The 19,044-nt window shown below is 41.1% G+C and overlaps 1 protein-coding gene across 6 annotated transcripts in view; it reads right to left on the bottom strand.

The window, feature by feature from the left end:
- GLI3 (GLI family zinc finger 3) overlaps positions 1–19,044 on the bottom strand; it is a 205,279-nt gene that overhangs the window by 65,217 nt on the left and 121,018 nt on the right. For all 6 annotated transcript variants that reach the window (XM_090142200.1, XM_031599386.2, XM_031599387.2 and 3 more), the window contains one exon: positions 5,613–5,818. In XM_090142200.1, the coding sequence (XP_089998326.1) occupies positions 5,613–5,818 (206 nt within the window). The remainder of the gene's footprint in view (positions 1–5,612; positions 5,819–19,044) is intronic.

The following is a 19,044-nucleotide window of genomic DNA, read 5'->3' as shown; positions in this document are numbered from 1 at the left end:
TTCATGTAAGTTTAGGAAAAAACAAGGACAAAGCACGCCTTCAGGACATGTTGTCCATGTACAGTGGCAGGTCTTTTTCGGAGGACAAGCTGAAGTCAGTGAATGCATGCATCCCATCCTTCAAAATTCATATGTAAGTATTTTTTAATAAACATAAAAACACTTTTGCAGAGTCAGAGCCTCGGACAAGATAGGCTCTACATCCTCTTATTGAGCACAGTGATGATTCTGACAGTGACTTGTATTAGCCTTTATCTCCTGTAAAAATGATGTGTGAGGTTTCCGTTCCCTTGTAGTTTTCATGTATATCATCAACTAATGGGTAACTATGGACAAACACAAAAATCCGTGTCATTTTAATATCACCTTATTTCAGCAGCCTTCTGTAGAGATTCATTTCATGGGTTTCTGTGAGGAACACTCATAAAATGAGCAATGTCACATTGTGCAGACTTTCTCTTCAATCTCTACTTGTCCCACTTGCAAAACAGCTAAAATCTCCTTTCACATGCTCACCAGAAGGTGGTATTTCAGTACATAAATTTGCCTAAAAAACTTTCAAGTTACAGGCTGCACAACAACAGATAGATCATATATTCTTCCATATTATTTCATAACATTTCACTGTATCTACTATGATTTTTTTTTTTAATTCTAGTAACAAAATCCTGAAGGGAAACAGAATTTCAAGCTTGAATTTTGTGGATTACTGACTTTCCTGAATATTCTTTCTTACACAGTAATACAAAAAAAAAAAAAAAAAAAAAAGATAATTTATGCTTACATTAGAGAACTGGATTCCAAATGCAAACTTCAGAGGCAAAAAATCAACACCAGTAATAAAACAAGGAAAATACTGGAGTCTGGAGAAGAGCTAATTCAACAGCCACACTTCTCAAGTCTGTTACCTGCCTTTATCAAGGAGAATGGAAGAAAGTGTTCTTGATGTTATAATGTAAAACATAAACAACTTCAGGAAAGTTTCAAAAAATAAAAGTACACTGAGCAAGAACAGAAATGGCATAAAAACTGAGCTGAGAGAAATTAGAGATTGCCAGTACTTTTTCCAGACTACAAGTTCATTTTTAAATTCAATATAATCTACCTCATCCACCAACACTTTCTGTGAAATGGCAAGAAAAACATTCAAACCAAATCTCAAAAGAAGAGTAACTCACACTGAATCACTGATTTGAAAGTTTTACAGTAGCAGGCAACCACCATATCTTTCCAGACACGCTTAACATACTTCCTGAGCTTTCTGACATAAGCGTCTGGGTTAACTAACAATAACATTGGCTGCAAAATTTAAAATGAACTGCTGCAGAAAATATAGCAAGCTCATAATTGCATTAGAAAGTGTTCCATATGCTGAGAAATGCTCTGGTGCTCTTTAAAGATCATTTCTTACCTTCCTCAAACATAAAAAATTACCCTAATAAATGATGTATTGCATGAAGGGTAAATGAAGGGTAAATGGGAAGGATCACAGCACTGAATTTTTCTCTTGTTTATTTCTGGGTAGCTTCAGCTTTGTTCCTGTCATTTTACGAGAGGAGGAATCTGCTTCTGTGCTTCTGCATTTGTGGGCATTGCTGAGCTTCATTTCAGCACTCGCACAACAGTAATAATGGGTTCAGTCCTTAGCCCTGCATTGAACGCTTGCACTGTTCAGAAGAATCTTTGGTCAACCCCAGCCCACCTGTTCTGCTGAGCAAGGTGAAGTGACAAGGTACATGACAGTCTACCATCACTACTGCTATGGCAGTCATTATTTACAGCTGGCAAGACTTGTGGTGAACGTGAAACTGCTCTTAGTTATGTTATGGATTGTTTTGGCTCCCAGCCCTCCCCAGATCTGAGTCAACAGACTGAGCCCAACAGTATGCTGACCTAATCATACTGGCCTAAAGCAATTAGGGGAGAAAGGGAAATCTTGGTATGACTTTCAGAAAAACAGTAACAACTTCAAAGTTGTCAAATCTGAAATGCTATACAAAGTAAGCTATGATATTCATTATGTTAATAGTACTTTATGTATGAGTCTCCCCTGCCTATCTCACCAACCAGAAGACAAACTATGGATTTCAGGGAATAGATTTAACAGTTTTTCTATAAGCATACTGTTCTACTGAAATATCTCCAATGCCTTCTTTAATTTACTGTATTTTCATGAACAAGGAAAAAAGCTTTAGCTAGTACGTGTAGCTAGTGCAGCTTGTACTAATGAAAAGCTAAACTTGAGTAAAACGTCAGTAACCAAAGCATACATGAGCACTAACTCAATCTGTGTTGTGCACACCTAAGTGTTTCCTGCCTTCTGAAAGCCTTTGGATACCCAAGGCATCTACACAAGCCAGGCAGATATGAGACAGACCTTAATGGATAAAACAGCCTTTACTGGTGGCAGCTGGAGCCAAGGTAAGATACTCCAGAGACTTCAACTGACACCAAACACCCAATTTGTAGACAAGTGACTCTTAGCACCATTGTAGTTATCACAGAATCACAGAATTATAGGAGCTGGAAGGGACCTCTAGAGAACAATTGAGTCCAACCCTCCTGCAAAGCAGGCTCTCTACAGCAAGACTGCACAGGTAGGGGACCAGACAGGTCTTGAATATCTCCAGAAAAGGTGAACCGACAGCCTTCCTGGGCAGCCCATTCCAGTGCTCTGTCACCTTCACCATGAAAAAGTTCCTTCTCATATTGGTGTGGAACTTCCTGTGCTCCAGTTTATGGCCATTTCCCCTTGTCCTATCCCCACAGACCACTGAGAAGAGATTGGCCATGTTCCTTTGTCTCCCACACTTATAATACTTACAAACAATAATGACATCCCCTCTCAGTCTTCTTTTCTCGAGGCTGAACAGACCCAGGTCACCCAGTCTTTCTTCATAGGGGAGATGCTCCAGGCCCTTAATCATCTTTGTGGCCCTCTGCTGGACTCTCTCCAACAGATCCCTGTCTTTCTTGTACTGGGGAGCCCAGAACTGAATGCAGTACTCCAGGTGAGGCCTGACCAGGGCAGAGAAGAGGGGGAGGATCGCTTCCCTTGACCAGCTGGCCATGGTCCTTTTTTCAATGCACCCCAGGATCCCTTTGGCCTTCTTGGCCACAAGGGCACACTGCTGGCTCAGGCTATCCTGCAGTCCACCAGGACTCCCAGGTCCTTCTCCACAGAGCTCCTCTCCAGCAGGTCATCCTCCGACCTGTACTGATATATATATATCACCATTATTCCTTCCCTGATGCAAGACTCTACACTCGTTTTTGTTAAACCTCATCTGGTTTCTTACTGAACAGCTCTCCAGCCTGTCCTACTGAATGGCAGCACAACCAACCAATGTCTCAGCCACTCCTCCCAGCTTTGAATCGTCAGCTACTTGCTGAGGGTGGACACTATCCCCCTGTCAAGGTCAACAATGAAGATACTGAACAAGATCGGACCCAGCACTGACCCTTGGGGAACACTGCTAGTCACAGGTCTCCAAACGGGCTCTGCATGGCTGATCACCACCCTATAACCTCAGCCAGTCAGCCAGTTCTCAACTCACCTCACCATCCACTCATCTATCCCACACTTACTCAGTTTTGTTATGAGGATGTCATGGGAAGCAGCATAAAAAGCCTTGCTGAAGTCAAGGTAGATGATATCCACTGCTCTCCACCCACCTACCCAGCCAGTGATGCCATCACAGAAGGCTCTGAGGTTGGTCAACCACAATTTCCCCTTGATGAATCCATACTGACTACTGCTGATAACCTTCTATTCCAATTGCTTGGAGATGGCATCCAGAACAAGTTGTTCCTCTGCTTTTCCAGGAAAGAGGTGAGACTGACTGGCCTGTATTTTCCCTGACTTACGAATGATATTGAGATTCAAGGGGAACAGCAGAACAAGGGGAAATGGTTTTAAGTTGAGGGAGGGGAGATTGAGATTGGATGTCAGGGGGAAGTTGTTCACAGAGAGAGTGGTGAGGTGCTGGAACAGCTGCCCAGAGAGGTTGTGGATGTCCCATCCCTGGAGGTGTTCAAGGCCAGGCTGGATGGGGCCCTGGGCAGCCCGGTCTAGTATTAAATGAGGAGGTTGGTGGCCCTGCATGTGGCAGGGGGGTTGGAGATTCGTGATCCTTGAGGTCCCTTCCAACCCTGGCCATTCTGTGATTCTGTGATTCAGCTAGTAAAATCTAAATGCCTGCTTTTAGGTGAGCTGAACAGTTCTCTAAGGCTCTACACACTCACTACCTGCATCTCACTGGTTGTGAGACAGCAAAACTGTAATGGCAAAATTACAATATTTTTTTCAAAATATTTTCTAACTTAACAAATATATTATGTTTATCCTATGTCAGAAGTTCCAAAGCTCCCTGAGTCAAAACATGTATTCCTAAGCATCCAAATTGTTAGTTCAGAATATGTATGTTCAAGTTTTAAGATAATGTCTGGGTTAAAATTAAAAGAATTAGTAAGGATTCATGCAACCTCAGAAGTGCTGCTACAGAAGTCTTATGTGCATGCCATATAGCTTGATTGACAATAGGTCATTAAAATTTATTCTCATAAGAATATGCACCCATAACTAATGGATTAACTGTAAAGGTATACGTTCTTGTAAGTGAGGACTAATTAGTTATCCATTTGGATAGGGCGCACTGCTCATTTTTCAAATTCACCTAAGAGCAGTTTAACTCTGTTTGGTAAGTTTCTGCAGATATTAGCATGAAGACTTTTCCCGTCGTTACAATGAGAATTTAATTATCTTCACTCTACTGTTGTTTGCTGGTGTGTTTTATTTTATTTCTCTTAATCAAATACTATGATTTTGAAATGTCAAATTACTTATTTCATTATTGAAAAACCTACTGTTAACAAGACTGAGGCCATTCACAATTCTGTTCATTGCTCACTTTGCCAAAATTCCCACTGAAACAGGAATAGAAAATGTGTCAAAGTAACAACAAAACCTACAGTGGAGGTTCACTTCAGCCCAAATAACCTAGAAAGTAATAGCTATGCTCACACTAATTCCAGAAGTATCAGCATTTCAAGTACGCTCACCACTTAAACTAAAGTGGCTTGTCCTGATCATCAGCCACTTTTACACCAGTTTCATTTGGCCGTACCATTGGCTACAGTAAACTCAAATAAATCTAAAGAATAAATTTACCAAATCAGAGCATGCTTTACGCAATCAAAAAATACTATTTTAATCAGCAAGCCTTTTGTACCTGAATAACTTAGTGGAACTACACTGATTTATCCTCACAAAGAATCCAGGTAGATTCAGTGCAGATGCACAGGATTTCTAGGAATCACACCCAGGATCAGCTGCACAAACAAAAGATGTCACAAGCCATACACCGCTCTTCCAGCTTAAATTTTGAAAGAGACAAAGCTTTTTTTTTTTCTTTTCCCCTGAAGTTTCAACATTTGTGAGATGTACAAATGAGCCACAATAGGCTGATGAAGTATTGAAACATTTATGACATAATGAATATGTCTGACAAATCTGCTGAAGCTGCTTTGAATGAGGGGGAAAAAATGTTGACAAGATTAATATAACTTAAGTTGCTACAATGACAGAAAACAGGAAGCCTGTCTTAACCTACCGTCTGTTGGGCTGAGTCCACGGGCTGCCGAGATCATGGACAGGGATGGGCTGCTGTGCAGGGAGCGGATATAGTCCATGTATGGGTTAATGTAGGGGTGAGGAGTGCTGAAGGGAGACTCTGATGCCGCAGCAGGATTTCTGTGTGGGGAAATTCTAATGAACGGAAGATCTGAATATGTTGGGCTACTAGATAAGGCAGAAGGCCTGGAAGACAAAAGGAAAAAAGAAAACAAACACGCCAAGTTATCTATACAATAAACAAAAACAGTTTAAAGGTAATATACTTCTGCCTTGAAGAATAACAACTGTGTGGCACATGTAATAACTTCCACAGAATTTGACTGTCCGAACAGAAAAAGGAAAGGAATTCTTCTCTGTACGTATTATTAGCAACATTTCTCTGGCCAGTTTTAGAACAAGCTTATATAGGAATTAATCTTTACATCCCTCAGTACCCTTTCCCCATGGAGTGTAGCAGATAATCACTTCAATTAACGTGAAATATGCATCCTGTATACCAGATATTAATTAATGCCTCAATATGGAACACATATTGAGATGCTGAATCACTTTCATCTCATAACCATGTCTATTGGATCAAAGTTTTGAGTTAAACTGTGCCCACTATCTTGATTTGCCAGCTTACCCTTCTTTAAACAGCAAGACTGCATGTCTGCACAGAAATAATTTCAGAATATCCAAACTTTGTAAACCATTAAGACAGCAAGGGCTTTTGGAGCACTTTTTGTTCATATCCCTTCCTACAAAAGATGCTGAAAACTCACTGACAAAGGAATGGTAGACTGCTGCATGTTAGCTTTTAGCATGGCACAGGAGACAGATGCCGTTAAAAAGACTAAAGTAATTAACTATATCACCTGCACAAATAGAGATGTGTGTAGCCTTCGCAGTCTGCATGAACAAATCTGTGATGAACTAAGCCTGAAAGCTGAGTTCACAGCTGATGCAAGAGAAGTAATCTACTGTAACTTTCCCCACCATCACACCCTGACAGTATGACGGCATCAGGACTACCAATGGAGATCCTTCTATCACAGCACCCAGACTCCAAAGGCATTGGAAGAAGTTCAGATTTCATCAGGAGGGGTTGGAGTGCCTGCCCTTGCCAACTTGTTCCTTGGCAAAAATCAGTGATTGAGCCTGTCATGAACTTGCTGTAGTCCAACTGGCTGACCTGAACTAAATGGCTTTTTTGTCTCTATTTTTCCAATTAATTTAGCATATATATACAGCACAGACTTAGGCAGCAGCTGCAAGAGTAGCAAGAGCAGACTGTTCCTTTGATGCTGCTAGCTTATAAAGGATAATAAAACAAGAAATGTATCTTCTTTCTTTTAACATATATATACCATGATCAATGGAGATAGCTGTCATCACCTAAAAGGTCAACGGAACATGATCTTACAGGGGAGGTAATTCTGCCCTGCTATCAGCTCAGAAACACCAGCTTATGAATGGAACAGAGATCAAAGTTATGCATTCCTAGCAGGACATGCATTTCCCTGCAAAAGCCACAGAGGCTCATAAAATCTTATGGAATAAAGATTCTTCCTGTTGTGCTTTTCTCACTCTTTCCCCTTTCCCTTCCTTATTTGCCTTTTGTGCATTTCTTGCCCTCACAAGGTTTTTTTGCAATGTAAGCAATACCTCCTTGCCCCAAAGTTTGTTACAAGGATGCACTGGCTGTGTTAGCAGCAGGCATCAGCAGTGGAATCGCTCCTTTGGCAATCCAGTAAAGTACCCACGAGAAGCCTGGCTGCTCACCATTCATCATGTTTAAAATGCATGCAGTGGTAGAAACCAGGAGCAGTTTCCCACCACTGTGTAAAACAGGCCCTTCCTTCCTCAAAGAGGTTTTCTCTGCATGTTTTTGAAGCATCTGTATTTTGGAAACAGAGCTTTGGTGGAAACACAGCCTTACTCTTGCCGGTGCTGTGGAACTCGAGCAGCCATGAAGCATGAGCTGTCTTGCAGTTTCCTGCCATGCTGAGGGTGGAATGCAGGAACCTTAAAATTCATGGTGAAGTAGGAAGCAAAAATACCACAGCTGGGTATCACATTACAGGGTGAATTTCCTTCCATCTCAGTGACAAGGAAAATATTGTAGTGTAACAAATTCAATCTTAATAAAGAAACTAACTTCATAAGCTCACTAGATCACTCTACAAATCATTTCTTCTAAGTTCATATCTGCTCAAAAACCATTCTGAAACCAAACACAGGGTTGACAAGCATGAGCCCTGGAGCTATCTGGTCCATATAGAGCAGAAAACAGCTTTTGAAGAAGGCTGGGTCTGTGTTACCCTAGTGATTCACACTCTCCAACTGGCTAACAGCAAGCTGCTACAGCAAGAGCAAGAGGAAGAGTTGGGTTCTCAGCCTCTCGCTCCAGACCCAGGGGAGCCATCCAAGGACACTGGGACTTGATTCTTGCCTCCTCTGCACTAACTCTTGCTTTCTTCTCCTCTCCTTTGAGGATGATGCAGAAAGGACACTCCTTTGGGTAACATCAATCAGAAGTAGGCATATAAGCAATATTAGCTGGAGACAGAAAGAAGGAGTCTGAGATTCTACATAAAATTCCAAGCTCTGGAGTCTAATGTTTACTAATCTCACTCCAGCATCTGACTTTAACTTGTTGCTATCTTCTCTATCTGCTTCTAGCCTGTACTTTTCTCACTCCTTTGTGCTTCCGGACCCTCATCTCCCTCGTAGTTTCATTTTTCCCCTGCCTTCATCTACTCTCAGCTCAAACTGCCCGAGCTCTCAGATTTCTTCAAAGACAGATCACATACCCTTCCCTTCCTTCCCCTTCATGATAAACTTCAGTATGAACATCTTCTGAGTTGTTTAATTTCCTCCTTCAAACTAAAATAATAGTTCCAGAAAGGGTGCAGCCAAACAGACTTACTCTTAGCTGTTGCCTTCCAGTATTGCATCTGATCTTAGATTGCAACCTCTTCAGATGCCAATGAAGAATGACTGTTTTCCTGCACAAGTAACACACTACAGCCCAGGACTGGCTCTGCAGACACTCAGTTAGTGATGAGCAAATCAAATCTCCAGGTGCAAGTGGCAGTTCCCCCCAGCCTTTTTATTTCACATGTGTTTCAACCCTGGCCTGGGTCTGAGGCTATGACATGGGACTCAGAGAAAGTGACTTCAGTATGAGAAAAGTCAGGTACATCTTCAGTTACACTGCCTGTCAATGTATGCCTCATCTGTAAACCACAGGAAGGCTCTGCATTTGCTCCTACACAGGTGTTTTCCTGACTACATATTCAGAGCACTGAGGCTTCCCATAAAGAGAAGGATCTAAGTAGACGTGCACTCTTTCTTTAATAGGACTGTTGTGTCTGCATCCAGAGATCCTTCAAACTCAATTCAGATTTAATAAAATACCTATGATATTTTCAACAGTTATTTGACGTGAGAGGTTCCTACATTTGGGACATCAGGCTGATTTTATTCAATTCTCAGTAACACTGATTACACCTACATCCCACGTGCATAAGAGACATTTAAGAGAAGCAGCAGAAAGCAGAGCTAGCTGTGGAGGTGTCTCCTCCTTTCTGTTCGGACTGCCTTCCTTTTCATCACTAACACACTGAAACACTGTGAATGCCACACACTGCTATACCTAACAGTACCTACCTTCTCACTACCTACCCATCTGCAGTCTGCCACCTTACTCCTGCTCCTGCCCAGACTCTGAAGCTCTGGAGATTCTCAGGTTCTCACCAGGAGAACAGCACACAAGTGCCAAGGCAGTGAGATCAGTGTAAAGCCAAGCAGGTATATTTTTTTTCCTGTTAGTCATGACACTTGTCTTGATGAATGTTACACAGGTGTCTAGAGAGTCTTAAAAGCTCACATGGTCACACCAGTTCAGCAGCTGCATGAATCAGATGCATGGTAAAGCACAAAATGAATGAAACCGTTTTTTTTTTTTTTTTTAATTTCTGGCCACTGCTGAACTATAGGTGAGCTATATGTAAGAATTCAGCTATTATTCATAAAATTCATAAAATCGGTGTGTCTTTTTTTTTTTCTGTTGCTTGCAGCTGCAGCAGACAAACGCTTCACAAAAAGACCAACCAATGCAGCCAATACCAACCAATTCCAATGCCGCTTTGGAATTCAGCCATCACAAAAACTGAACAAAGTACAATTCCCTTTTCAGACCACTTAACTCTTTCTTAATCGGGGGAGTGAAATTACAGGATACTAAAAGCTGATGAAGCATGAGCTAGTTTACACTTACTTCAAAATGATCTGCATGCATAGATCATTGCCTACCACTATCCTGAAGTGATCACATATTTCTTTACATCAGTACTGAGAGCAGGGGGTTCTCACACTACATATTTTAGGTTGCTTTTTGTAAACAAGCATGAGATGAGTTTTCAGTGCAGAAGATCAGAAGCTCTGAATTCAAGCAGATACGCTATTCCTTTCACTGGAGGCCCATTTGTGCAGGTGAAATACTGCTTTCGGGCTGTGAATAGGGTGTAGGCAGAAATCCAGAGGTAGGTAAGCAAACACAGGGCTGGTTGGCTACACAGCCCTTCAGCCACCCTGCCTGCTCAATGCCATACGGACATGACTCAGGAGAATAGCTTCAGTCTCTGCTCTACACCTCTGGCGCAGCAGGGTGAAATGGAGAGCTGCCATCTTAGCTCTGTGTGTTAGGCTAGAGAAGGCACAGAACATTCCCTACATTCCCGGCCACAAAAACTGAACAAAGCCTCAGTCTGAGACATGGCAAACTGAAGGTGTATTAGGAGACAGGGCCAAAGACAGAAGTGGAGACAAACTATATCACAGCTGAGTCCATCCAGGAGAACAGCTACTCCCTGAGCAGGCTGCAGGCCCATCCAGGAGCAGGCCAGAGACAGACACACCTACAGCACAGCTCAGGCAGGGACTGAAGGCCCCAGGCTCAGCTTCTTGGTGCGTGGGTTTGGGCAGAGGTCCTGGCTGAAGCCACTCAAAGCAACTGTGGTCTGGAGGTTCCCACACTGGGCTTCTTTGGAGTCCTAAAACTGGTCTAAAATGTGCCACAATACCAATACAGTGCACACGGTCTCTGGATTTGCATCCCTTGCAACTGTGAAGAGTACAGGACAACTTCCACGCTTGTCAGAGCATGCACTACAGTAGCAATGTTTGCTGGAAGCAGATTAAAGCCACTCAGGACAGTCACAAAGGTCTGTGCCGCAGGAAAGTCTGGATCAACATCACAAAATTTGTCTAGTGTTAAAGAACCCATTTGTCACAAATAGTTTCCAAATTGCTTTACGTTGTGATTAGGTAAAAAAATCTTCTAAGCATAACCTATCCTAAAACAAAAATTTAAAAATCATGGTGATTTAAGCACTTCCTGCTGAAACTAAAACTCCAGGACAAGAAATTTTAATGCCAAGTTTTGTCCTGGTAAGTTATTAAATGGCTCTTCTACGTATCTGTTGAGAAATACATTTTATTGAAAACAGCAAGTGATTCTTAACTGTAACACTGTAAATATGACACTGAGCTGAAGTTATAGATGGAACAATAATCTATCTCACAGAACAAAGCTTGTCAACGAAGAGGGATGAAATATTGTAACATAACCTAATTTATTATTGCCTTTTCATCCATCTTGTTATATTATGAAAGTGTCAAAGTTCAAACCTCGATATTTAATCATTTAACGGCACGTTATTCAATGCTGGAGCAAACACTGATGGCATAACTTTCATACCAATGATATCCATGCTATTTCTCTGATATCTGCTCAATTCGGTTCTGCCTGAAGAACTGAAAAATGTTAAACTCATTAAATTGCCTATGATTCTTTTCTTTGGGCTGCCCCCAAAACTTAAATACATGCAATTGCCAGCAGACCATGGGAGATAAACTAGTAGTAAGTACTAGGCAGACAATTCTATTTTAAAGCACAAAGCTGAATCCCGTTGGTAACATTTCCCATGTTAATGACTATGCATGTTTGATATCATGTATTTTTGGACTGACTGGCCCTTTGGCACCAAAAGATGTCTAGAAAAAGCTTGTCAGCTCTCAGACATTAAGGCATGAGCCTGAAAATTCAAGTGAGAAGAAGTCTTATAGCTGTGAGTAGACCAAATGACCAAGTTACTCCTCACTGTTAGAAGCACATTCATGGCTATTTCATCTTTCAAAAAATCAGGCTGGGGCAGCTAATTACACATCTAAATGATATGGGAAAATCATGAGTTAAACAATCATCCTGCTTCTCAAAATTTTTAGTTGCTACTGTACATAAACTGAAATCAATGGGAAACTGTCCACTGACTTGGTTTCTAAGGCTCTGAAGTGACTGTGGAAGTACTCTTCGGAAGCACAAAATGCTGACATAATTCTGCTGCCCTGAGAGCCATCAGAAAACCTTCCACTAGCTTCAATATAATAACAGTGAAGCTGGCACTGACTGTTTTTAAAATGCAATTCCACAGCCCCTTTTCTCTTCTCATTTCTAGTTGAATTTGCAAACAACCAAAAACATAAATATGTAAGTATGGGAAATCAATAATATTTTTTAGTACTTACCTTTTTTTTCCTTCGGAAATCATGTCTTAAAATAGACAGTCCGTTCCCCTAAAATCATTCACTGCCTTCAGGAAAGCTAAGCAAATGATTTAGAATGTTTGACGAATTACAGTTAATTGAATAAACAGAAATGTCAGTGCTCTTCATGTGATAGAGCTCCAAATGATACCAAAATTAAGCACAGTTCAGTGCAGTTTGTTAATGGCGGAAAGGAAGAAGAGGGAAAATTGACAACATGGTAATCCTAAAGTGAGAAAGGTCGGAGTTCCTTTCTGTGTTCCAACACTTGGTCAATATTTAGCTTGCTTTCATTTCAAGATTCATATTAGCACTACAGTCAGTATGAGGAAATAAGTCACAGAATCACATATGGCAGAAACCCTGTATCAGTAGGTACATATACTATAAATCACGAATGGGTCAGTGCCTACATAGCTTACATACAAAAGCAGCTAGATCAAGATCCTGGGTTCCATCACTTATCTGCTCTGTCACCTTTGACAAGCATGTTGACTATGTCTTCAGATGTTTCCCCAGATGTAAAACTGTTAAAGTGCTCAGAGAGTACTTAGTATCTACAAGGTCAGACCGATCGACAGTATGTTACAAATATTTCCTCACTGAGGCAAGGACAAGATCTCACAAAATGTTCAGTGCAGTTCTGCAATACAAATATGTAGAATATACAAATAACTTCATAAAATTAAAAGGTATAATTGTACATAAAAAGATAAAAGCGACTGTACAAGAGATGTTTATGGTGCTGGAAACACACAGAACAACTAGCTGATGACCCACAGCAAAAGCAGATGACTCTGGTTTTCCATTCCTTTTACATGAAGTATTAACATTATGTAGTTACAGTTAAAAATTGGCTACATTAATCAACACACCAAATCCTTAGTGATTGCATTCATTCCTTTTTTACAATTGATAGACTGCCTCACTACAGATCTGGCTTTTTACATGCTTCCTCTCCCACCTGCAATCCTTCATAAATAACCCAACTAACAATCTGTGTGCTCGCTCAAGACATGTTTACATTGTAAAAAATAAACAAACAAAAAAAGCCAGTGAATTTTCATTCATTATTTAACTTCTTTTCTTTTTCTACGTAAGGTCAGCTATAACTGATGACCTTCATCCCAAAGCAGCAACTGTACTGTACCAGGATGAAACTGGCACTACTGATGCCACTGGATATATTCATTTCTTCATTGCACAAGTGCTGGCTTGAAGTCCTTTCATGTGTTTCTTAGATGTGTACAAAGATACTAGTTTGATTTTTTTCCAAAATGTGCATAAAACCTCATACTGCCTTGCAGTATTTCTCCAAGCTCAGGCTTCATATTTTTACCCTCACACAATGCATTGCAACAACCTGCCTTCCCTTTTTCTGTTCCTCCCACCCCACCAACGATCTGTCACCTACCTCCTGGCACACCTCTGAAGCTCCCTCCAGTTGGCCTTCAGTTTCCCCCAGCTGGCAAACAGATTCAGTGTGAATTCTTCCTTGTAGGGTTCCTTGTATTTGCACAACACTCACTCAATAAAGCTGACCCTGCACTGAGATGTTTGATGTAACAGCAAGGGAAACAGCAAATTATTTTAGTGAGAACTACTGGTGATCACTGGATGGTTGGACAGGGCGATCCTGAGTGATCCTGTGGGTCTTTTGCAACCTTGATGATTCTGTGATTCTATGAAATAAAAGTAATACTAGCCAGATCTGGCTATCTAGAATTCCCTTTGCTTGTTTCTGTTTGAGCCTTACCAAGGAATTGTCTTATCTCACTCAGTGCATGCTGACTTCTATGAACTATAAACAGAGTAAGATCCTACATCTAGCACAGCCAAAACTCAGTGCTGGTAAATTTCTCCTCCTGGTCTTTACCCAATTCCAACTCAATTGATTCCAAATCAATTGATTTGTGGTCATTATCTTATCAAGAATTATGTAACAATGCTGCATTTGATGCACAACTCTTGATTGCAAATATAGAACAGATCTGTATTCCAAGTAAATGTTATTCAAATAAGCTCAGAAAATATCCTGCTACGCATGAGACCAGTGACTGCCATGGACCTCCATGTACCACTTGCTCTTTAAGATACGTGGAAGTGAAGCAGGAAAATCTAAAATGTCTACAGCATGCTAATATAATAGCAGATTGAATGGTGAAATTACCAACTGCATTCCTACAGCAAACTTCCACGCTCTGCAATGCTCCTTTGATGCTCCAGAGGTGGTCTCATTTGCTATTCAAATTTTAGCCTCCTCTTGGCTACAGTCATGGCCAGCCACACTTGAAGTGTTTAAACCACACAGGCACCATCATAAGAACGTGTGGGCACATATAAATTCTGCCTGCATTCCTGCTACCCCTTTCTTCCTTCCCTTTCCCCTTCCTCTCCTCCCGCAAAGCAGCAGGTCAAAGGAGTGTCAGAAGCTTTCTTGCACTTAATGCTGTTAAGTCAGCTAATTGAATAAACATTTGTTTAACATTTGCTCCTATTTCACTAATGCACTGTGAGAATGAGAAGAATTTTATTCCCCTTCTCCCCTGTCCTCCCCCTTCCTTAGGAGTGCCACTAGCTGTTATCGCGGTGACTAATGTGCTGTATGTGGCCATTATAGTCTTCAACTCCGAAATTACACCCGGGATGAACGATAGGCTCTGCCTGTATGCTGATTGGAGTTGGATGATGATTGATTAGAAGGAAGTCCGGCTACGTAGCCATGCAAAAAGAACTGCACTGAGCCACAAGCTTAAACACTACAGAGCATTTCACCAGTGGCTTCAGAGCTATTAGATGTTTTCCTATTAACAACATTTCTCACATCCAGGTTTGTGCGTTTTATCTTCATTCTTTCAAATCCTGAAATTGCTTGGATAAGAGCGTTTTATATATATTTATACGCATTTCTAAGAGTAGCCTGAACTTTTAGGGGAAATTGAAGAGGCTTTGTGTCAAGTACAGCTAAATCCAGCCTTTCTATATCAAACCCCTGCTAGAAAATTACTGTGCAGATGATAAGGCTGAAAGATATAATAAAAAGTGACTCTACTCAATTTACACTGCAATATTGGTATGACTGAATATTTTTCATTCAGCTGACTGATAAAATCACTAAACTGTATTGCAGATAAATAAAGGAGGCTTCTGTCAAGAATAAACACCATTAATCATGAAGTCTCACCCTGTGAGTTGCTGTGCTATGCAACTGCACAAATGCACCATCACAAGTGGCATGTTACCCAGCACCTCTTTTCTTTCCCTACTTTTCCTGGAGAGGCTGCCTTCTTAGGAAACTTCTTTTTTAAGGTGCATTTACAGCATTTAACAGTCTCGGAATATCTTTTCCATTCAAGTTTACAGGCAATTGCAACTGAAATCTAAATTTCAGCGGCAGCACGTTCAGCCAAAAATTGACTCTGTGAGACAAAGCAAACCAATGCAGCCGTGCTGTAAATCCAGTGTTACAGTGAGAAGTCCATATTTAAACTGGTGAAGATGAGATCTTTGTAACTCTAAAGCTGAAACAAATCCAAGCATTTAATTAGGAGCCCCAAAAGCCCTTTACTCCCCACACCACATTTTCTACAGGTTGCATTACATACGTCCATTGTTTCCGAACAGATACCAAGAATCTCTTTGAACGCTCAAATACAAACATTTCTCAGCATTGCAAATCTAACTGAAGAGAACTGATGGCATTCCTTTCCAAGATGGCCTTATATGCTAAAACTGGAGATGTGCTGAAAGAGAATGACTATTATCCAGCAAAAGCACAGTCATACGAAAAGAAAACCAGACAACTTAGGTAACCTTTTTGTAACCTGTTTGAGAGCAAGTGATGATTCAATAGTGGCCATGTTATTAAGCCAGAATGAAGCAGTGCCCTACACACTAATGAGGTTAAAAAACGTAGTTTGGTCTTCATGTTAAAAGCACTTAGCAAGTAGTCTGCTTGGCAAAGACCAAGTGTGTGCTGGAGCACAGGACTAATCACACAGGCAGGAATCAAATCGACTGGAAGAATTAGGAGACTTGTGGCCCCGAGGAATGTAATTCATGCAGAAAAGCAGTTGTCAGAGCAAGGCCAGGGAACTGTGTGGGAAGAAAGCAAAATAAACAGCTCAACAAAGAAAACAAAGACGCTCGAATAGTGGCTTTTCTAATGCTTGAGTACACTGAAACTTCAGTGGGTGCATACAACAAAAACCTCATCAGTGAAGACCTCTATCCAAGCAAATACACAGGTGAATGGTGCACTGGTTCAAAAACACTCTGAAAATGCCTGAAGTTCTTAAAAAAAAAAAATCCCTGGCATTGTACAAAAGAGAATGAACACATATGTATGTGCATGCATGACTGGGAAAAGAAGAAAACAATCCAAATGGTACAGAGATGAGAAGAGAGCTGAACTGGTTTCGACAATTAATCCTGATTTATCTTACTTCTGTTCACAGATCAGAACACAACGCAGCCCGCATGCAAACAGCATTCCTGCCCAGATGCACCAATACCCACCCCCACTCAGGGGATCCTAAGGAAAACTGCTCAGCATCCCCTCCGACAGATCGCTGTGTGCACCAAGGGACTGCCTGACCAGAAAGAAGGGGTCGAATCTGGTCTCAACCTCACCAGTGCCAGTGATGGGTGCAATTTGTGACAATTAATTAAACTTTGAAAACGACTGAGATTTGAATTTCACGAAATACTCTGTTCTCTTAAAAATAGTGTTTTCAGCTAATGGGTTATTACTGCCATAATTTAATGAATTGAAATTTTTAGACATCTATGTCCATACAGTGCTTACCAACCGTAAGTACCTCTCTCCTCATTATTTAGTTCCTTCACTGATGATTTTTATAAGCCCTCTCTGCCCAGCACTTGAGAATGTCACGCTTACTATTGTTTCAGCAAATGTGAATTTCTTTTCTTCCCTTAACTCTTCTGCTAAGGAAGTAGCAAAGGAGGCATTCTTCCGCCTGGTGAAGTACCTGGAAAACCTCTCATGTTACCTCAAGTGAATACTCCCTTCGGTGTCAGTTTTGTGATGCCAAGAAACATCCTTTTTCTACATTCAAAAACAAAGCAAACCAAAACCCTCTGCTTTTGTTTCATGAATCTACTGTAGGTCATGTCCACAATATTAGAAAAAAGAGATTTGGGGAAAGAGAAAGGGAGAAAGCTTTTTTTTTCAATTCTAATCATATATACTAAAATAAGATCTTAACTGCTAAGGCAACAGCAAGTTGGCAATAATAAAAGACAAATTCAGTGACTGAATGTCTTTTACATTGCACTTGCTACCTACGTTTAGTTGTGAAGGGAACATGTGACTAAAATTTTAAGTTTAAATACTACAGTCCTAACAGAAACAGTGATCTGAACGTTCAGCATTAATCACCTCTGCTCAAGTATGGCTGAGTTTGTTTTTCACCCCTGTAGTAACTACAGTAAATAGTTACTACAGTGACTGTACAGTGACCTATTACTGAACACAGAAGATATCAGCTGGAATTTCTCCCCTAACCAGCACTCCTTGCAATTACAGATTTATAGAAATTACTGTCTGTATGAGGTGCACAGTGTATTTTCAGAAAGTCCTAAAAGCACTCCAGACCAACCCGTGACGCTTACTTTGGGGGAAAAGAATAATTTTGAGAGTTGTCCTCATTCCTGCACCTCAGTGGCAGTACCAGGTGTATGGTACACATAGAAGCTGTACCTAAGAATGCAAGTCAAGGAGTCACCCTGTGAAAACACAGCTGCTTCTCAGCTCAGTGTGAACAGCTTTATCAGTTATTCAAACTCTCTCTGAGCACCACTGCAAATACCATGCAAGCAGAAGATTAGTGTAAACATCCACCAGGGCAGCAGGGCTCACAGCTGGATGATGCACAATGCATAGCAAAGGTGAATGCTGCAAAGTCGAGCTTTGGAGGGAGAAGAAATAGATTCTGCTAGGAGCTGTTTCCTGTATTTTCAGAAGTCCAGGTGTGGGGGCTGGCTGGGGTGCAACCACACCAGAGTGTGACTCTCCTTTCAGGTGAGGTTTCCTCTCACACAGGTCTGTTTCCTTACTTGAAATTGCAGGCACTGAAAGCCACTGTGATGTCACACACTCTGCACTGCAGTTCAGTTCTCGTAAATGTTGAATATATTATGACTGAAATACCACGGCCATCAGAAGAAGCAAAATACAGACTTCACCCAGCAGTTCTTGCTTTACTTGTGCACATCACTGGAGGTTAAAAGCATTCCTTGGGCAAAGTAACTTTAACAGCTGTAAAGCTGTTAAGGTTCCACCAGTGGCGACACTGACAGTGGATCATCTTCTCTGGTGCAGATTTTTAACACTGTTGTATGCAGGCTCTTGTTCATCACTGGTGAAAATGCATTACTAACGGTGGGGATTACATTGAAAAGCAGTTTTGTAGCTAAGAACTTGCTCAATCACATGGTGTTATCATGCTCTCTGTATCTGTCCTAGCTTCCAGGCAAATAAATAGGAGGCATTACTTTTGGAGCAACCTATTTTGTTTCTTAAATAGCTATCTATGGATGCAGATGAAAACTCCAAAAGGAACAAACTCACCAACTCAGGGCACACCTACATCAGCAGGGTAACCTACACATTTGCCATCTCTGCATCTTTGCAATTCAGTCTTATCACAGGAGTAGAAATGCAGTTCCTAGAACAGTCTGGTGTCCTTGGAAAGAGTACAGCAAGCCAAGGGAGAAGCCAGCTATGGAAGGTGCCTTGGTACTGTCCAGATGATGTACGTTGATAGTGATCTTCCACAGTGAAGAAGAGAACACCT

The sequence above is a fragment of the Phasianus colchicus genome, chromosome 6 (genome assembly GCF_987193195.1).
Source record: "Phasianus colchicus chromosome 6, bPhaCol1.hap1.1, whole genome shotgun sequence".
NCBI classification, from domain to species: domain Eukaryota; kingdom Metazoa; phylum Chordata; class Aves; order Galliformes; family Phasianidae; genus Phasianus; species Phasianus colchicus.
This window is presented reverse-complemented; position numbering and strand designations above follow the sequence as displayed.